Below are 19,337 nucleotides of genomic sequence, written 5' to 3'. Positions count from 1 at the left end.
TTACCTTGAGAGTGTCAAAGCCTTCCTCCAGATAAGTCGCACACTTGTTTTTCTCTCCAGTTGATGCGTAGAACTTACTCCACCAGTCCATAATCTCTTCTCCCTGTTGGTCACACAATCAGATGTCAGAGTTTGGAAGGTTGAATAGGAGGTGCTGAATATAAATAAGGCTGTGTTGTTTGGTAAAACCCAAATGATACTTTTGAATCATTCAGGTTTGCTCTGCATGCAGTCTTATGGCTTGCGTAATATTATTTAAAAAAATATTTGTGTTGGTTAGACTTCATGTTTGCGTTACTTTCTTGCTGCTTCATTTACCTGACGAGTCAAACTAAAAATAAATAAATAAATACTTGAAAGGTCATTTCCAATTCCACCAAATTGTCTGTGGCTACTGAAAGTGATTTTTGTGTCGTTTATGGGCTGTGTTTGTTTGATATCTGAACTTCTTCTGAAGAACCTTTGACCTTTCAAACCTGTTCAAAGTCCTGCAGTGAGTGCTATTTGACTTTGTAGAGCACTGCAGCGCTTTTCATGATTTTTCCAATGATCACATGGCAACATCGAGTTAGCCAAGTTACGTCAACACAAGTAAAAATTGTCTCTGGTGACTCCATGGCATTAAGGTCATGGTATATGGGCGTTCTGAGGCAATGGAAACGGGCAACACTGGGATGGGAACTGGCACAAGGTGGACGAAAATCAACATGGACATAAGAAGAACCGAGTTATGCCAAAAGAGTCCAAAAATGTATATTTATTCATGAAGAAATTAATTATTCTGCTACCTTGCTCCAAGCTGTTTTTCACCACGTCTCTCTATAACCTAGTAATATTCTTCAGGAACAAAAAATACTTGGTGCTTTCATTGTCTTTTTTGGGTGTTTTATGCTGATCAGACGAGGCCAGATGTAGTGAAAATGTGAAAATGTTAACTACCTTCCCGAAAACACAAACTCACTGAGGCTGGACTGAAGTTATCTACCGAGAGATTGGCTGGTGTAGTTCATGTGATTAAGGGAGTATGAAAGAGGTCAGACTAAGTGGAATCCAAGTTTGTAATTTGTGCGCAACCCTAAATTTAACATACCCCTGCTTAAATTTAATACCATTTAAAGTTCTGACAAAAAAACCCATAATCTAAAAAAGGTTTTTTAGTGTTAGAAGCAAAATGTCTCTTAATTTGTTTTCTCCAAACGCATTACTTCTCAGTCTCTGGAAAACATTGATTGCTTTGATTTTATTGTTTCCTAAGTATTTCTTTCTTTTTTGGAGCCAATCTCCACCTGAAACTGGGACTGTTGTGTAGGGCTGCACCAATAACACAGAGGTCAAATGAATATTAAGCAAAACTGAGTTCAATTTATTGGTGTGGTCCTCCACAACAGTCCTTGGCTCTTACGAGGTGAGAAACTGGGATGGTTGTGAAGAACCGCAACAGTAAGCTTATAAAGAAATAAAATTAATACGGAGTAATATTGAGCTCATCCTATTGATGCGGCCGCCACAATAGTCCCACTTTATAAAGATAGAAAGTTAATACTAAGCAGAATGGAGTTGTTGAACTAAATTAAGCTGATCTCACCTTTGCTTAATATAAATTTTTAAGCTTATTGGTGTGGCCCTCCACAACAGTCCCAGTTTCTCATGTAGCCTGCTGGGAAAATTAATTTTCCACCCTGAGTTAACAGATGGGGCAAATGCATGCAAGTGCAAAAGTTACCAGAATGAGATGCATTTACACATATTGCACTGCCAACATAATTTCACACCAGATGGGTGTCAGATACTGGAGCTCCATCATGATGCACAAGGGTTTTGGATGCAGTTGGGCATATAGTTTCCCTTTTAAAAGGTCCACATTAAATGTTTTTTAAGTGCAATAAATCACTGGTGTAATAAATCACAGTGTTGCATTTCGTGCTTTGTTTCACCTAATTTTAATTTCTGCTGTTAGTTTGGCTTACAAAAGCTACTCGGTTGGGTTTGGGAAAAGATTGTGTTTTGGTTTGACAAAATTAACCCTGCAGCTTAAAAAAAAAAAAAAAAAAAAAAAAAAAAAAAAAAAAGCCTACCAATTTAAATGTGACACCAAAGGCCCTTACAATCATCAATAACCCGTTGCATCATGGCACAGATGCCAAAAGAACAGCAGCATCTGATGCTGGGGGATTATAATGCACTGGTAGTGCATAATGTGTGAAAGATTTCAGTGGTTTTGGCAAAACCACACCATCTCACACGCTTGGAATGGCATTTTTTATAAGTCGGTGCACTCCAAAACTTACCCACTGTAACATCTAGTGTCAGCGTTAACAACAAAAGACAGGTCAGAGAGAAATTTAATTTCACCGTAGACTGCACGATCACTCAGTGCAGACGCACAAATGCTGACAGAATTGTAACCACGCATTAAAGTAGAGGGATTAAACACATTTTAAGGAGCTTTTCAACACATTTCTTAATACTTATTCTCATAGCACATTAGGGGTTTCAATCCAAAATGAAACATACACCATATAAAAAAAAAAAAAAGTAGAAGAAGAAATAAATCCCGCTATTACAAAATGACTGCTGGCATTAAATCAAAGGCTGTTAAAGCCTTACTATTACAGCTATGAGTCATCCTGCGCTCACAATGTCGTTCTGTTTTGGAGGGTAAAATATATATCTTTGTTTTTGAAATCTTGACTGATGGCCTTTTGAGGTTTGGATTCATTTTGATTTATACGATGTGATTTTTGGGGAAATATGTGACATCTCGGAAAGAAACCCTGTTTCATGTGTTTTATCAAGACTTCCATTTTCTCAAGCGTGAAGCTGCCTCATCCATCAAATTTACTAAAAGTCTGCTCACATTGGCAACGCCGACCGCAGAGCTACTTAAAAGCTCATTTTTGATTATTTTCTCACAGAAGCGAAAAGTCTGTCCATCTCACTGTGTGTGTGTGCGTGTGTGTGTGTGTGATGGCAAGCTGCTGGCTGCTCACAACAAGGAAACAGCGTCCACAAAAATTGAGAATACAGTGGGGACAGATCAACCTACAGTGTGTATCTTCACACACATACAAAAACACACATTTCATCCCCGCCCTGCAACCTTCAACCCTCTGAGGAACACTCCAGAAACACAGTTGTGACGCATGCGCCACTTTTTCCTGTGTGTGTGTGTGTGTGTGTGTGTGTGTGTGTGTGTGTGTGTGTGTAAGTAAAGGCATAAATGTTGAACAAAAGTGCTCTTATGGCACTGGGTTTGTGTGGAATCCCCTTTCTCCTACTTCCCACAAACTCTGAGACAGAAACACACACACGCACACAGGAGAAGTAGGGGGACTATGGAATTCCTAATTTTTCCAAAGTGGCAGCATGGCATGGAAAAGGTCAGCACGTGGCGTTTAACTAGGACATGACACACACACACACATGCACAGTGCCCTGTGTCTGAGGCGTGAAGTGTCTGCTGTGTGTTTATGTGCCCTCTGTGTGCTGCTGGTGCCAAGCATTGATGACCAGGGCGCCAGAAAGTGAGTGTGTGTGTGTCCACGACTCCTGATTCAGACAGATTAAGGCCGCCGGTGGAGTGTTCCAAACTCTGTACTAAGTATACACTCTGGAGATCGAACACACACACACACACACACACACACACACACAGAGCCTGTAGTGGTCTGGTCAGGGTGTCGGTGTGGTTTGCAGCCTATCATTATGCCCTGTGGGGAAAGCCAGCCTAACCAAACCAGACTGGCACTGCCAAGAACTCTATGAGCAGAGGGAGTGCATTTACATAAGAGTTCATAAGAGCACCGAGCTGCTTCATAAAAGCTTTTTTGTGGGGAAACCCCATCCACAACAGAGTCAGAGGTCACAGGTGGGGCTGGAAGAGGCTTCCTTTAAAGTTCACACACATAAAGAGCCAAATCTGACAGAGCGTTTAGGAGCTTTTTGTTGCCTTGTAATGTCAAAAACATACACATTTATCACGAGGGAGCTGCTCTCTAACAAGAAAAGAAAAGTGTTTTTAGATGAATTATAATCTGTGATAAGTTCCAGCATGCCAAAGTTCCAACAGCATGAATTGTGACCTTACATAATCGACGACATCAGGAGCCTCCCAAAAAGCTGCAATTTACCCGGTGAATCATCTGTGGAGGTTACTCTGTGGAACCGTAGACTGTGAATAAAAGATGGACTTTGCCACCATGACATCATTGCTTGGTTTGCCTAAATGTTAGCATTTTGGCCACTACCACCACCTGCTACTTTTAGAGCCAGAAGTGAGCATATTTGGACACAAGGGTGGAGGTCTAAAAGGATCTGCTAACACTAACAAGCTCGGTTGGCAAGCACGTATTACACCAAATACATGCTAATTATTCCTGAGAAACACAAAAGTAACTAAACCTTTACTTATCAAAAGTGTAATGCACATTTCCTAGACTAACTGTACAGCTAGTACATCTTTTGTCAGATAACTGCATTAAAAAAAGAAGTTTGTGCTTCAGTTTTGATCTGTAAAACATGTTGTGCGTTCCTACTTTGTAGTAATTATTTGTGTGTGGCTGTGTGCGTTTGATGAACCAGCACAGTCCATGAAAGCAGTTTGTTTGGAGTAGCTGATAACTTAGCGGTCCAGATGATGACCTGGATGACTGAGAACTTTCACACTAATTAAGCTTAGTTTTCAGCTATAGATGCTGCTTGGTTGGATATGTTGGCTCACTTTGGTGGTGTGCAGCATACCCGGGAAACCGTGCAGTGTCCTCTAATTTTATGCCAAAAACGTACTGTATGGTCCATTTCAACCAATCCGGCAACGTTGACTTCAAAGCACCCGAATCAAAAACTTTTCCTACTCAAAGATCAGTTGTCTACTGGAGAATTTTCTGAAGCAGCAAGCCATTCTGCCAAAAACTCAAATTTTCTTTGACCTCATTCCATACCTCTAAAATAAACTGGTCAGTGTGAAGAAAGTGGAAAAACTATGTTGGCTTCTTAGGCACAACTGTTTGCATGTATTTGTCATTTGCTCCACTGCGGTTTCAAGGCAGAACAGCAAACCTCAAGTAAAAATCTGTGGCATTTGCACATAAATGAATGTCTTCTTTGCTATCATTGATTGATATTACACAGGGCTGACTCAATCTACAGCATGTCCAGTTTCTGAAAGCTTTTTTCATATGCTGTTCTAAACTCATACCGCCGACTAGCCCATTTATCTGAAAAGCCAATCTGCTATGCAGAAAACAATTTGTTCTCACATTCTCCCCAATTTAAAAGAACCTCAGAAGCCTCAAAAAGCGACACAGGTTTTGAAAATAACAAACTTTCTTGCATTTGCTACTGACTGTTTGAGCAAGCTGTGGCTGCTAGTAAACAGTCCATGCTATATGTAACACCAAAGACAATTGGGAATCATATATGGAGGACTAGCAAACATTAACTGACAGAATAGGAAGTCATGGACACTGATTCAGCCCACTGGGTTGAGAAGGTAACCCATATAGGCCTGGGTTCGAATCTGCCCTGAGGCCAGTAACTGTGCGTCTTACCCCTCATCCTGGCTTTCCTGGTATCTCTCCACTGTCCTGTTAAATAAAGGTTAACAAGTATTAAAAAAAAGAACAGATAGCCTTAACCCTGATGCCCTAACTACCTAAATGTTGACTGTTGGCCTCAGATGCCAAGTCGGATAGGCTCTCTATAATGTGGGAAGCATCTGTGTCTGCATCTTTAGCTGCTAAATGGTCCGCTATGGTCACCAGTTACAGTAAACAATGTCCTTCTACTGTCAGGGAGATGTTGAGTGAATAAGGCTTTTCACAGGAGCTTTTTGAAAGTCTGTCTGATATCTGAAAGTTCAAACACTAACTTGCGACTAATGATAGACTTAAAAGTACACCAGTGCCATCTTTAAAAGCACAGACACATCTGGATGATGGTCTGGGCAACAAATATGTGCAGCGCTCAGATTCTGGAGTTGAACAGCAGCTTACATCAGCCTGTGGCTGAAATTAGCAGAACAAGAAAAACAATAATGATTTACTAAGCTATTTTGACATCTTGTTTCTGGTTACAGTGTCATTATAGGGCCATAAATGTGTGTTTCACAAACCCCCAAAAATGCCACAAAGTCGCCTGGCACAAAGCCATGTCAGTTAGTTTCTCTGGATCCAAAGCAGCCAGGAAGGATTTATGGAAGTTGAGGTAAACTGCAACATTTTCAGAGCAGGATTTTTAACCAAAACTGACTGCTTTTTGGAGAAGAAGTGGAATAATTCTAATAAGAATTAATGGCAGAGGTACAACGATAGAAAAAGCAGACACAAAAACCAGATTATAGTGACCTGACAGATTTTTGAAATCCAGTTTCCTTATGGAAATGAGAAAACACAGAGGTTGGTTTGAACCACGATATATACTGTCATCGTGCACGCATTCTGCCGATGAGACGTGACATATAATGTTCATTTTCCATCTGAGCGACGTTAGATCTCAGATATCACGAAAGGGGGGCTGGAGCCTCCGAGCTTTGAGGAGCCATGACGCTCCTGACAGCCGATCTTCTTAAACTTTTCCAACTCTGAAACTAAATCTGACTGATCTGCTTTGGAAGCGGCTCTGCTGAGCGCACACTCTGCTGCAGTAATCTGGTAATCATCAGACATACGCGCATGACCTGTTCTTTTGGTTGCGACCCAGAGATTAAGGATGCCAGGATTTACGGCACATGAGAGAGCATGCTTTCTTTCTCTGGTGCCGTGAGATATTAGCCGCCTCTTTTTGCTCCTTTAGTTGAAACATTTCTGATTCTTTTCATTCTCTCTGCTTCTCTTTTAGTCACTTTCTCCCTCTCTCATTCATCCATCCCTCCTCTGTCTTTTAGTAAGAGCTCACAGAGAGTTGTGGTATAGAGGATCTATAAGCAGCTCTGTTGACTTTGGCCATGGCCAGACAGAAAACTGAGCTTTTAATTTGACTGCTTTAAATATCTGACCCTTAATAAAACAAATATCTTTGTTTAGAGAGGAAGAAATCCCCCCCCCAAATTCGAGCAAGAAAGGAAAGAGCACTACTGGATGTGTATGTTTGTGTGCTCAGGCTGGTCCGGGTCATGCTTAGTCTTCAAACTGACCTGGCTTAGATAAATAAAATAGAAGAATGTAACAAGCAGCGGAGCCCCCCCCCCCCACCCCAAGTTCAAATGTGGGATTAGATTTCCTGTGTAACCGCACAGCTCGGTGTGTCGCTCTGTAAAATCTGGCTTTCTCAAGTAGGATGCATTTTTTTGACACAAGACCAGCAAAGCAGCAAGTCTCCCGTTTCATCCTGGCAGCAGGAAAAAAGCCCCACTTTTATCTCATTCCAGATCGGCCCTCATCTGTCTGCACTCAGTGTTATTCAACAGTGTCTTACTTTAAATAAACTTCATCGATAGATAGCAAAACTAAAACTGTGCTACTGTCTACACACTGTGACCTGGCATCACCTGAAACATTGTTTATTAGTTTTAGATTTTGACTGCCTTTTTACTAATTAATGTGTGTTTTTTGTTTTTTTTTTACTTAGAGATGGAAAAAAATTCCCACAGACTGTTTTGGACCCCATCCATTTATAGGGTCTTTTCAGCCCTGTTTTTGGGGTATAATAGGCAGGTAGGTGCTTCTAAGTAGTGCTGAAAAACAGCTGGTTGGAAGTGAGGGCTCACATTCACACCTATTGCCAGATAAGAACCACTGGGCCACAGGCATAAGGACTTGTCAGCAATCCCCTGGCAACTAGTCTCTGACTGGTTGGTGAGTGCTTGCTGGCTGTTACTGAGCCTGTGTGAGTAGGAACCTAACCTGGAGTACCCAGAGAAATATGCAGGCAATGGAGGAACATGCAAACTCCACATGAAAAGGCCTCATTATTGCAGGCACATGCTACTATAAGTTGTTGGTGCAGTAATAAGTAATGAATGTCACTGCAAAAAACAAAAAAAACCCCTCAGGTTTTGAATCCGAGGTGTCAGACATAAAGAGAAACCTTTTTCCAGACATATTTTCACTGACCTGAAAGAGCAGCATTTCACATTAGATGTTTGTTTTTTTTACCCAAATTCCAGCATTGTATTTTGAGAGCATATTAAACATCTTTTCAACAAGTTTTTGCTGAGTGGCAAAGACCTTCTTCAAGAAAAGATAAAACACTTTGCTGTTTTGCAGTGGAAAACAGCCAAATGATGATATCCATTAGAGAAACAAATGAATAAAATAGAGTTACATACAGTAACTTGAATTTAAATGTAAACTTTGGGAGTTTTTTTTTTTTGAAAGCCATTTTCATTTTATAGCAGCTTTTTCCTTGTGGACTCCTAACAACATCCACTGTATGAATTTTATCAACAGTTGCAACCTCGCTAACATCTTGAGTTGTAACAGACTTGTCTCATGGTGCATGTGATGCACAAATGAGCCAAATGATAAGAAGGGAGACCGAACATTTGGCTCAATGCTGTGTTCAATATAAGAGCGACATCAGTTTCCACTACTATCCTCTGCCTGGCGACCACTGCAAAAATTTCCTGGCTCTGGTGTAGACCTTTTTAAAAAATCTAGACAGTCAGTTGCCAATATGAGCAGATTTGCAGTAAGTATCCACTTTTCTTTAGTATGTGAAAAAAAGACAATTAAGTGGGAGGCTGGGAGGCATGATGTATGGATGGATGATGAAAAAAAACAAGTGCAATGAAAAGTAAATGCAAAGCATGACTGACATTCTTGTTCAATGAATGAAATGAATGACAAGATGAGTTTGTTACCTACATGAAGGCTGGAACTAGAGGTTGAAAGGTTAATGATAGCAGAACTGGTTCCATCCGCAAGCTACAACACATATATACACACACAGAAACACACACTTTCAGGTTAGTTTGTTAGAGTTAGCTTCAATATTTGCAACACATCTCAATGATGAATCATAAAAGACAATTTGAAAGTGTTAATCACTCAAAAAGAAGGAACATGATATTAGAAATATACATGAAAATTACAACATTAGACACTGTTAGACATTATCTACTAACATTTGAAGGGACATCAGCGACTCAAACACAGAAACATCACTGTCACCACTATGGAAGAAATGCAGATACCCAGGTCTAAGTCATCACTGTAGATGACCACAGCCCTAACCCCAACTCTAACCCAAGGCAATCAGAATATGCCTTTTTTTCTCCATGATATTGGTAAAATACAGAAGCAATAAATCTGTTTTATCTTCCACCAAAATACACATTAGAGAAGGATTGGGGTTAGGGTTAGTAACGGCCTTATACTTCAGAGAATTTACTCTGATGGACTGTGACAGAACCTAGATTAGGAGGACAAAGAGCCAGATTTACTAAACATGAGTGATTTACAACAGCTGAGCTGTTTTTATTTCATCGCACAGTTAGTTAATTTCAAAATCAAACATAAAAAACACACCTTTTTTTCTGTATTAAATATCATACCATGCTTCATATCATGCATAATTAACAGTAAATTATGTGTCGCAGATGCTAGTAAATCAGTTTGAGAGTCTTTATAAAAACAAACAGTATTTTTGCTTTTACACCACTGTATAATTGTACAGTGCTATATAAACACAACTCACATGAATTTAAAGGCCAGTTTGCATTCGCACCACTCATCAGTAAATCTGGCCTCAAGTGTTTAGACAAAGTTAGAGATCAGCTGAGAACAGAGAAGGATAGAACAAAGATAGGATGGGAAAATCTGAATGCAGTTATTGTATTTTTGTGCCGTCATCACCTTGCAGTGGTAGACTTTATATTAAAAAAATGTATGGACATAACTTGTAGATATTTGTAACAATAGAACCTTCAGAAAAAACTCCTGACTTTATGACCTCTTACATTAGTCTGAACTCTTACTATAATTTAATTTACTGTATAGTCCAATAATAGTTATAAATCAGGATGAAAGCATCGTTTATGTTAGGTTGGGCCAACCTTGTTATTTACATGTCAGTACTCAATAAGCATGCAGTGACCTTGTTTTCACAGTCAGATCCCCACGTCCTGACAGTTCCTCGACAGTCCTTGGAGCACCTCTGCCAGGTCTAAGGGGTAAATACTGATGCCTTTATAACCAAAAGCCTGAGTAGCAAAACGGGTGGAAAGTAGGTTTGTGCTCACGGAAGATGATGCAGGTAACCGACGATGGTCAGAATGACTGCCAAAAGTTAACAAATCGTGTTAAATAGTGATATTTGGCTTGTTTCCCAACTGATTATTGTAAGATTCCTATTAAAGAGAATCTATCTCACTACTCTGTGCGATCTCTTGTAAAAAGGATGCTTGTGCACGTGCAGATCCAACTTTTTGTTTAACCAGGTTTTATGTTTGTCATTTTACTGCTGAGCTTTTGACTGCGGAGTACAGGGAAGAGCAGCGTAGAGAGAGAGACTGAAAAACTTAGATGAACTATAGGCCGAAAGAGAAAAAGATTTTACTAAATATGGAAATGGAAAATGAAGACTATGTCTGTCTCTCTTTGTGTCTCCAGGATTACTGCTGCTGGTGAAACGGTATGTATTATGGAAGTGGATAGTGTCCCAGACTTTGGAGAAAATCGTCCAGCCCTAGTAATAGTAGTAAACCCTAGTGAATTTTCAAACATGTGTAATGATTTCAAATTGGAAAACAGAGTATCAGTATTTGTTTGGTTGGAGCAATCTGAACTAATAGCAATAATTCACGGGAAAAAAAAAATGCAGCTCTTAAATGCTAAACTTCTTTAAAAATCAGAACAAAGTTAAGTGGTTTTCAACCCATGTTTAACCAAGGTTACATGCAACCTGATCTCAGTGAATAATGTGAAGTGACCACAGCCTCCTCAAAATGCATTATGTGGTGATGGCACACAAGGCACCAGGAAAACAATGCCAATGGAAAGTCAATAAGGAGTTTGGTTGTGGTGGGTGGACAAATTCCCTGGCAATGATGTTGCCGCAAAAGCTGACGACTCATCCAGAGGTGGGTGTGAGTGTGATGGTAGCTTGAATTACACAAAATTCTCACATAAGGGAGTGGAGTCATTATGAATTGCTGTGGACATCACTGTCCACTAAACTGTGGACAGCGATGTCCTTGTAGTACTATAAATAAATTAGTTATCTATAGTTCCAATATTCAAGTATCCAATTGGACACTTGATTCGATTTGACTACAACTGGTTGCCACATGTCTCTGCTGACTTTGACTTTCATGAAGAAACCTCAGCGTTTAATCATTTTATTTTGCACAAGCTGTGAACTGATCACCATCCCACTTTTATTCTTTAAAAGTTTGCAATCTTCAAGTTAAGAAGAAACAGATGAAGCTCCACAAAGATTGATTATCAAAGACCAATTTAATTAAACAAGTTAGCTGTGCGCCAAGTTTGGGTTTTTTGCATTTTTTTTTTTAAAGTGCAACGAAGAATTTCAGCAGTACAAAGAATCCGCTGAAACAAAGCTGCTTGTTGCTGATCAAATGTCGCACTTTGCTCCATTAATTTACAACTTCTAACTCATCGCCCGGTCTGAATCTGCAAATTGGGTTGACAAGAGTGCAGATTTTCTTTTTTCTTTTTAAGCTGTCACTGCAAATTTATCATCCAGTTGCGTGACTGTTATTGTACCCACACAAAGCTGTTCTGATGATGAACTGCACATTTTAATTGGATAAGGGTGTTAATGTCAGGGAGTGTACACTGATTTCAACACCCGCAGACGCACTAATTAACCTCGCTTATTTAGCTCATGTTGTACATATTTTTTTGAACTCCCATGTAACTAAACATTTACCGCTGCCCTCCCCCGTCAAACACAACAAGGCAATTGAGGTTTTGCATCAGTGCAAGAGAATGGAAAAATGGTCAGTGTCGTAAGAATGAGGTAACAGCAATATATTAGAGACAGTCCCATGATGTCTCCTTATGTTAAATAGTGCACGTATTTGTGTGTATGTGTTTTCCTTATGATGTAAATGCATAAACACGTCTCCATAATGTTGATCATTCAGTTTTAACATGAAGTTTTGGTAGGTTTAGTCAAGGGTTTAATTATCATTTAGATAAATTAAAGTCAATGTAATGTTCTCTAAGTGACAGAAACACAAATGTGTGTGTGTGTGTATGTGTGTGTGTGTGTGTGTGTGTGTGTGTGTGTGTGTGTGTGTGTGTGTGTGTGTGTGTGTGTGTGTGTGCGCGCGCGCAGCTTTTGTGGCGCCTGTGGGTTAAGGGATACCAAGGAGGGCCGCACAGAGAAATTAAAAAAGGGAAAAATTCCAGCAGGCATTTCAAGATGATGAAAGGATCAGTGAGGGGATGATTGGCTGATGAACCACAACAATGAAGCGAGAGAGAGGAAACGGAGGAGGATAACATGAGGATTCCCCCTAATGAGCTGCCACATTAAAACAGCTGCCAGCTTGATCGATAGAGAAGGGAAGAAGGAATGAGAAAATGAATTAAAAGGGTAAAGAGGGGAAGGCAAAAGACGGATGAAGAGAGAGCGTGTGAGAAAAACTGGGTTGACTGGAGAGGGAAAATAAAAAACAGAGGTGAAGCAAGCTTGAAAAACAGAAAGATGGAGAACAATAAAATGGAGAGATGAAAGGATTACTGAATAGATGAAAACTGCGCAAAAGAAAGTATGGCTAAAGTGAAGATAACAAGAATGGCGATAAATAGAGATAGTAAAGTAGGAAGGAATTTAGAAGGGAAAGGGCAGAGGGATGTAAGGAATGGAAGGATACATAATGAGTGAAAATAAGGACAGAAGAAGAGATGGAGCAAAGGAGGTTTTACTGGGAAAAGGGAATAGAGTTAAGTAAATTTTATGTAACAAGGAAAAGAAGCAAGGAAGGAAGGCAGAAGAAAAACATAATTTGGTAAAAGCTAAAAAGAGCCAGGAAACTGAGCAGAAAAGAAGGAACAACAACTGATAAATAAAAGGAAGAAGTTAGTTAGACGGCAACAAAAAACAGATTTAGAGAGTGCATCTAAAACAAGGTAAAAGGCCACTGAGACATCAGCTACTACCTTGTGGGCCAATGGTCATTATGCTAAAAGGCAGCAGCAGCACAAGCGCAATTAAGTTATCAAGTTCAGTGAGTGTTATTAGTCAGCTGTGTTGGCACATCTACCAGTCAAACTGGCGGCGTTCCTAACTTTAAGCCCCAGTTTGGCACAAGTTTTATCTGTCGGACAGATGGCCCCACATTCGAGTCTAGAATACTTTGGTATATAGATAAGTTCATGGTCGACACAGTCAATACATGGTGCCCAGGTCCTGTGCCTACAAAACAAGCCACAATGCTCAGGCCTCCACTGCTGTGCCTGAAATTTAGTTTTCTTGAAATGTGGTGCCTTGGATTATGGACACCACTTTTGCCATGTCTTTACACAATGTTCCAAGAAGCAAATTGGCAAAGCAAGGCCATATGCCAATAGTTGTTTTTTGTTTGTTTGTTTTTTAGAGGGAAGAGGCTTTGTCTTGGCAACCCTTGCAAATCAACCAATTGCATTTGAGAAGCAGCATCTGTCTGTAATTTGTCCTTTTAAATCCTATGGAAGCAGTAAGGGTGTAGGTAGTACAGACTTTATGGACTTCATAGAGTCCTATAAAATCATTCTTTTTCATATGACTGGGCATTTCTCCTATTAAGTTGGTCATTTTACCCTGGGAGTCCATGAGGGGTAGTTCACTTCTCGAGGAAGTCCAAAGTGGCTACTTGAGGAACTGCAGTTTTTGGCAATTAAGCATCCATTTTACACCACTGGATATTTTGCAAAGAAGGAAAGTGGCAGGAAGTGATATAAAAGTAGTGTGGGGAAAAGCTGAATGTAAAGAATGAAAACCAAATAATCGTTTTATTGTGCAGGGGAGAGAGAAGAGGGAGAACAATAGACAGAAGCAAAGGAGGAAGACCAAGGGTCTTCAAATAAAATGACTGACAGCTGATGACAGCAGAGAGGGGAAACTGAGGAGAAGAAAAGAAGAAGTAATAGACATCAGCAAGAAGGTGCAGGGCTCCAAAACAGAAGTCTTGAATTGTTTTACTCTCACAGAGGAGGCTGACAGAAATCACGAGCTTGGAATTCTTTCCAGAAAACTCACAAGTCCTCTGCAGATTCACTGTCTTCAAAAGTTACTTCAGTATTCTCAAAGGGGCCAATCCAGTGGTTTTCCATGTTGTAGCCCATTAACTTCAAATCCTGCACACTTAAACATTACTGCAGAACATTTTCCAAGGCCTGCCACACTGTCTTTAGTGATTTCTGAACAGGCAACCATTGGTTTTGCATAATTACAGTTCAGAGCAAATACCAACCAGCAGAGACAACTCATCTATTCTTTTAGTTATGTTAAAGGAATATTTTCATATTTTGATGAGTGTTTACTTTCTTATCATGGCTGCCAGATGGGTATTTTAGCATAAAGATTGTAGACAAGGGTGCCAGTACCTTTACCATCTCCAAAGGTAAGAGCAAGACTTCTAACCTTAATGATCATGTAGGCTGTTTGTTCCTACCCTCTGACCTAACATACAATGATCATAGAGGCAGAAATATGCCATAAACTGTTAAAAGTGCTGAAAAATAGACTGGCCATTTTTGATGACACAATGCTATCGTAAAAGTATGGTTAAGTTTAAACAGAGTTAAATGTTGAGACTTTTTAGAACTCCTTTAATGCCACTAAAAGTGCCCACAAACATGCTCAACCAGTGTGGTGGTCCAAGTGACAACAACCCAGGGCTTTAAAATGAAGCCAAAACACGAGTGCCAAAAAGTGCAGTTCTTCTAATGGACACATAGGGCTGACTTCACAAGTTTGTCAGTCCCCAACAGGGTCTTATGTTAAACTGTTAAAATAAAAAACATATTTGAGAGGCAAGAAAATAGTGTTTGCTTCAATAGACTATAAAGCTATGTCTTCACAGAAACCAGTACAGTGCCATGGTGACCAGACACCGCAGAAATGACACTTGTTGACTTCAAGCTACAGGTGACACAAAGTAAGCGGGTCCTGAAATACACTTTCCTCAACTTGGAGGCAACCAACTGAAGTGATTGTCAATAAGAGTGCCAGATACCACAGATAAACCTATGACCTGGTAGTGAATACATTAGCGGATTACCTAGGAAACTGGAGTCCGAAATGTCCACTGGCGATTAGGGCTGAACGATATATCGCATTTGCGATAATATCGCGACATGATCAAGTGCAATTTTCTAACCGCAAAGGCTGCGATTATACTCTGGACATGTCCAAATTCATGGGCTGCATCCTCCTGAGGCCGCATTTGTAGACCGATTACGTCACAGCGACGCGCCGAAGGCTGTCCAAATTACTACCATATCCCAGAATTCATAGCGCGGCCCAGCCAAACTCCAGTTTCCAGCAATGGCGGCCGCTACTAAGTTTTAAAATTACTCATACTAATCTTTCTGGGTCACAAAATAAACTTTTAACATATTTTCAGGCGAGAAAGTAGTTGTGTAAACATCAAATATCTGCTCGGTTTATCAAGATATCCCATATTTGCAAAAGTGCTTCGACGTTTTCAGAGGCGTCTGCTACCCACCAGCTCGACAGCTAGCCGGGAGCTCGAGGGTTACTGATGCGGCCGAGAACGGCACAACTCCCGGCACATCATTTTCAGATCACCGCGGACTTTTGCTGCTCGGGTTAAACGTAATATATAAGTCACTTAGACAACCTAAAAATGTTATTGTTGGGCTTTTTTCAGTGTTTTGTTTGTTCGTGAGTAAATCGGTTTGGCTGAGATTAAAGTTATTAGATTAGATAAAATAAAACTTTATTAATCCCCCGGGTGGGTTCCTCCTTGGTTTTCACACAGCTGACTAAACGTCAAACAGAAAACTTATTAAACAGAAGTATGAGACAGTCGAGAATTTACACCAGTGTCTGGTTATATTTTAGATAGCAAGAAGCAGACGGCCGAGTTTATTAAACTCCACCGAGACAGCGGTGACGCTAATCAGAACTAGACCGTCCAATTTCACGCCTTTAAACTTTAAAGGCGTGTTTGTGTGTGTGTTTATACAATTGCTATTATGTTTGCACTTTATGTGTAATGTTACTGACTGCAGAGATCAGTAAGATGTGTGTATTTTTTATTTATTAGTTTTATTTATTTAATATTATTTTTTAATTGAATGACTGTCTAGTAGTTCACAGATGTCGAAAAACTGAGTGTGGTAAAGCCACTGATTTTTTTTATGTATATTTCTGCAATCTGCACATTGTACTGACTTTCATTTTAATGTTTACACCAGGGTTCCTTGTCAGCACTTTATGCTCAGATGTTTGTAAGCTAAAAATAAACTATTGTGTATGTTCAAATATACTGTTGTGATTGAAGAAGTTAAATAAAAATGTCAGTCATCAATTCATGCATCACCTCATGTCATCATAACAGAGGTCTGTCTTCCAGGAAAGAACAGTTTAAAATTAATGTAATATAGTATTGGCCATACTATATGATGTATTGCTTGTCTTTGTTTAATAATACAGAAGACAAAGACCTTAAAAAATAATCGCATATCAGAATCAGAATACTTTATTGATCCCTGGGGGAAATTATTTTTTGTTACAGTGCTCCATTTTAAACCAACATTAAGACAAGACAAGACAGACAATACGCTAACTAAGAATAGTACAATATATACATATATATACATACATACATACATAAGTCACTTATGAATAAATATTTGGAAAAGAAACATGTGTAGTTGTAGCAGTAACCAGTGTGTTAAGTGGATGCGTTGTACAGGGAGATGGCCACAGGCAGGAAAGATTTCCTGTGTCGTTCAGTGGTGCTTTTCGGTAATCTCAGTCTCTCACTGAACGAGCTCCTGTGACTGACCAACATGTCATGGAGTGGGTGGGAGGTGTTATCCAACATTGTCTTTATCTTGGACAGCATCCGCCTCTCCGACACCACCTTGAGGGAGTCCAGCTCCATCCCCACAACATTGCTGGCCTTACGGATCAGTTTATTAAATCTGTTGGCATCTGCGACCCTCAGCCTGCTCCCCCAGCATGCAACAGCATAGAGGATCGCACTGGCCACCACAGACTCATAGAAAATCCTCAGCATTTTCTGGCAGATGTTGAAGGACCTCAGTCGCCTCAAAAAATAGAGACGACTCTGGCCCTTCCTGTAAAGTGCTGTGGTGTTTTTAGCCCAGTCCAGTTTATTGTCAATGTGTACTCCAAGGTATTTATAGTCCTCCACAATGTCAACACTGACCCCCTGGATTGAAACAGGGGTCAAGTGTTTCCTGGTCTTCCTGAAGTCCACGATCAGTTCCTTGGTCTTTGCCACGTTGAGCTGCAGATGATTCTGCCCACACCACGTGACAAAGGAGTCGACCACAGCCCGGTACTCTGTCTCATCATCCCTGCTGATGCATCCAACCACCGCAGAGTCATCAGAAAACTTCTGAAGGTGGCATGTCTCTGTGCAGTGGCTGAAGTCTGTGGTGTAGAGGGTGAAGAGGAAGGGGGAGAGGACAGTCCCCTGTGGTGCCCCTGTGTTGCTAATCACCTTGTCAGACACACACTGTGGGAGACGTACATATTGTGGTCTTCCTGTCAGGTAATCAACAATCCAGGACACCAGAGAAGCATCCACCTGCATCGCTGCTAACTTATCACCCAGGAGGGTCGGCCTGATGGTGTTGAAAGCACTGGAAAAGTCAAAAAACATGACCCTCACAGTGCTCGCCGGCTGGTCCAGATGGGTGTAGACACGATTGAGCAGGTAGATGATGGCGTCCTCTGTTCCGAGACGAGGCTGATAAGCGAACTGAAGGGGATCCAGATGTGGTCTTACTATGGGTCGCAGCTGGTCCAGGATGAGCCTTTCCAGGGTCTTCATGATGTGGGAGGTCAGTGCCACGGGCCTGTAATCCTGGGGGCCACTGGGACGAGGCGTCTTTGGTACAGGGACGAGGCATGATGTCTTCCACATCACCGGGACCCTCTGCAGACTCAGACTCAGCATAAACAGTTTATGAAAGACTCCACACAGCTGGGGGGCACAGGCCTTGAGGACAAGGGGACTCACTCCGTCTGGTCCAGCAGACTTGCCTGAGTGAAGTCTCCTCATTTGCATCTCAACCTGGTATTGAGTGAAGGTGATGGGTGGGGGAGGGGTGTCAGGAATCTCACAGGAGGCAACATGTGAAGAGAGAGGCTGGCACAGTGGTGTGGCTCTGGATTCCAGGCTGACTGCAGGTGAGGTTGTGGGGGTGGGAGCAGACACTGTCGCATCGCAATCGCAATATTGGGGCAAAAAAAATCGCAATTAGATTATTTTCCATAATCGTTCAGCCCTACTGGCGATCAATGGTCAACTTCGAAGAGATACATGACAAGTGAATCGCTCCCTGTGTGAGTGACAAATGTGCCAATGCAGGCAGCTGGAGCCAATCAGTGTCTGCTAGACCTCATCCATTGCTTCAAGTCATTAAATTCAACTGAATTCATTTTTTGTTTACATGTGGGGTAGCTGTAGCTCTGGTGGTAGAGCAGGTCATCTATTAACTGGAAGGTTGGTGGTTCTGTCCCCGTCATGCCAAATAACATTGGGCAAGATACTAATACAAAGTTCCTCTCCGAGTAACTTGGGATCTGAGTAACTCCCAGGTTAGATTTTGATTTTGTCATTCAAATCAAATTGGTTCTGACTCTGAATAAAAAACCCATCACATCAGAGACCAAAACTCTACTGGTGAACCTTGAAAATGGAAAGTTTATATTGGCTGTGTGTGGTTATGCATGCTGCAAATATAAAAAACACCTTTGACAAACTACAGTTTGGTTCAGAAGCATTTCCAGACATGTTCTTGTACCATTAGTAGTTGTTGTTGTTGTTGTTGTTGTTGTTGTTGTTGTTGTTGTTATTATTATTATTATTATTATTATTATTATTATTATTATTATTATTATTAATAATAATATTAATAATAATAATAACCTTAATAATCAATAGCCCAGCAAAGCACTTATTACATGTATTTACTTATTGTTGGGCCTACTGGTAACTCTTCTCCTCCTAACACTATTTTTAGAAAATGTAACAACAACAACAACAAAAACATCTTAAACATAATAATGACTTTGCGTTTTTGCAGTTTTTGGGGGGACCACAGTTTGATGACAATGCATTCCTCCTGAAACTTTCCAGCTCCCTTCAGTCCTCAAACATGATTACACAACGATAGCTGCAGTCTGCGAGTGTGTGTTTAGCATTTATAGCGCTGCATTAT

At 40.6% G+C, this 19,337-nt stretch overlaps 1 protein-coding gene across 10 annotated transcripts in view; it reads right to left on the bottom strand.

The window, feature by feature from the left end:
* dysf (dysferlin, limb girdle muscular dystrophy 2B (autosomal recessive)) overlaps positions 1-19,337 on the bottom strand; it is a 108,551-nt gene that overhangs the window by 38,045 nt on the left and 51,169 nt on the right. For 5 of the 10 annotated variants that reach the window (XM_026162776.2, XM_080298541.1, XM_080298543.1 and 2 more), the window contains 2 exons: positions 8,805-8,864; positions 5-103 (listed from right to left, as the gene is read on the bottom strand). In XM_026162776.2, the coding sequence (XP_026018561.2) occupies positions 5-103; positions 8,805-8,864 (159 nt within the window). The remainder of the gene's footprint in view (positions 1-4; positions 104-8,804; positions 8,865-19,337) is intronic. The other 5 variants (XM_080298542.1, XM_080298547.1, XM_080298550.1 and 2 more) reach the window with 1 other exon arrangement.

The sequence above is a fragment of the Astatotilapia calliptera genome, chromosome 3 (assembly GCF_964374335.1).
Source record: "Astatotilapia calliptera chromosome 3, fAstCal68.1, whole genome shotgun sequence".
NCBI lineage: Eukaryota > Metazoa > Chordata > Actinopteri > Cichliformes > Cichlidae > Astatotilapia > Astatotilapia calliptera.
The sequence above is the reverse complement of the archived record's forward strand: the minus strand, read 5'-3'. Positions and strand labels throughout refer to the sequence as shown.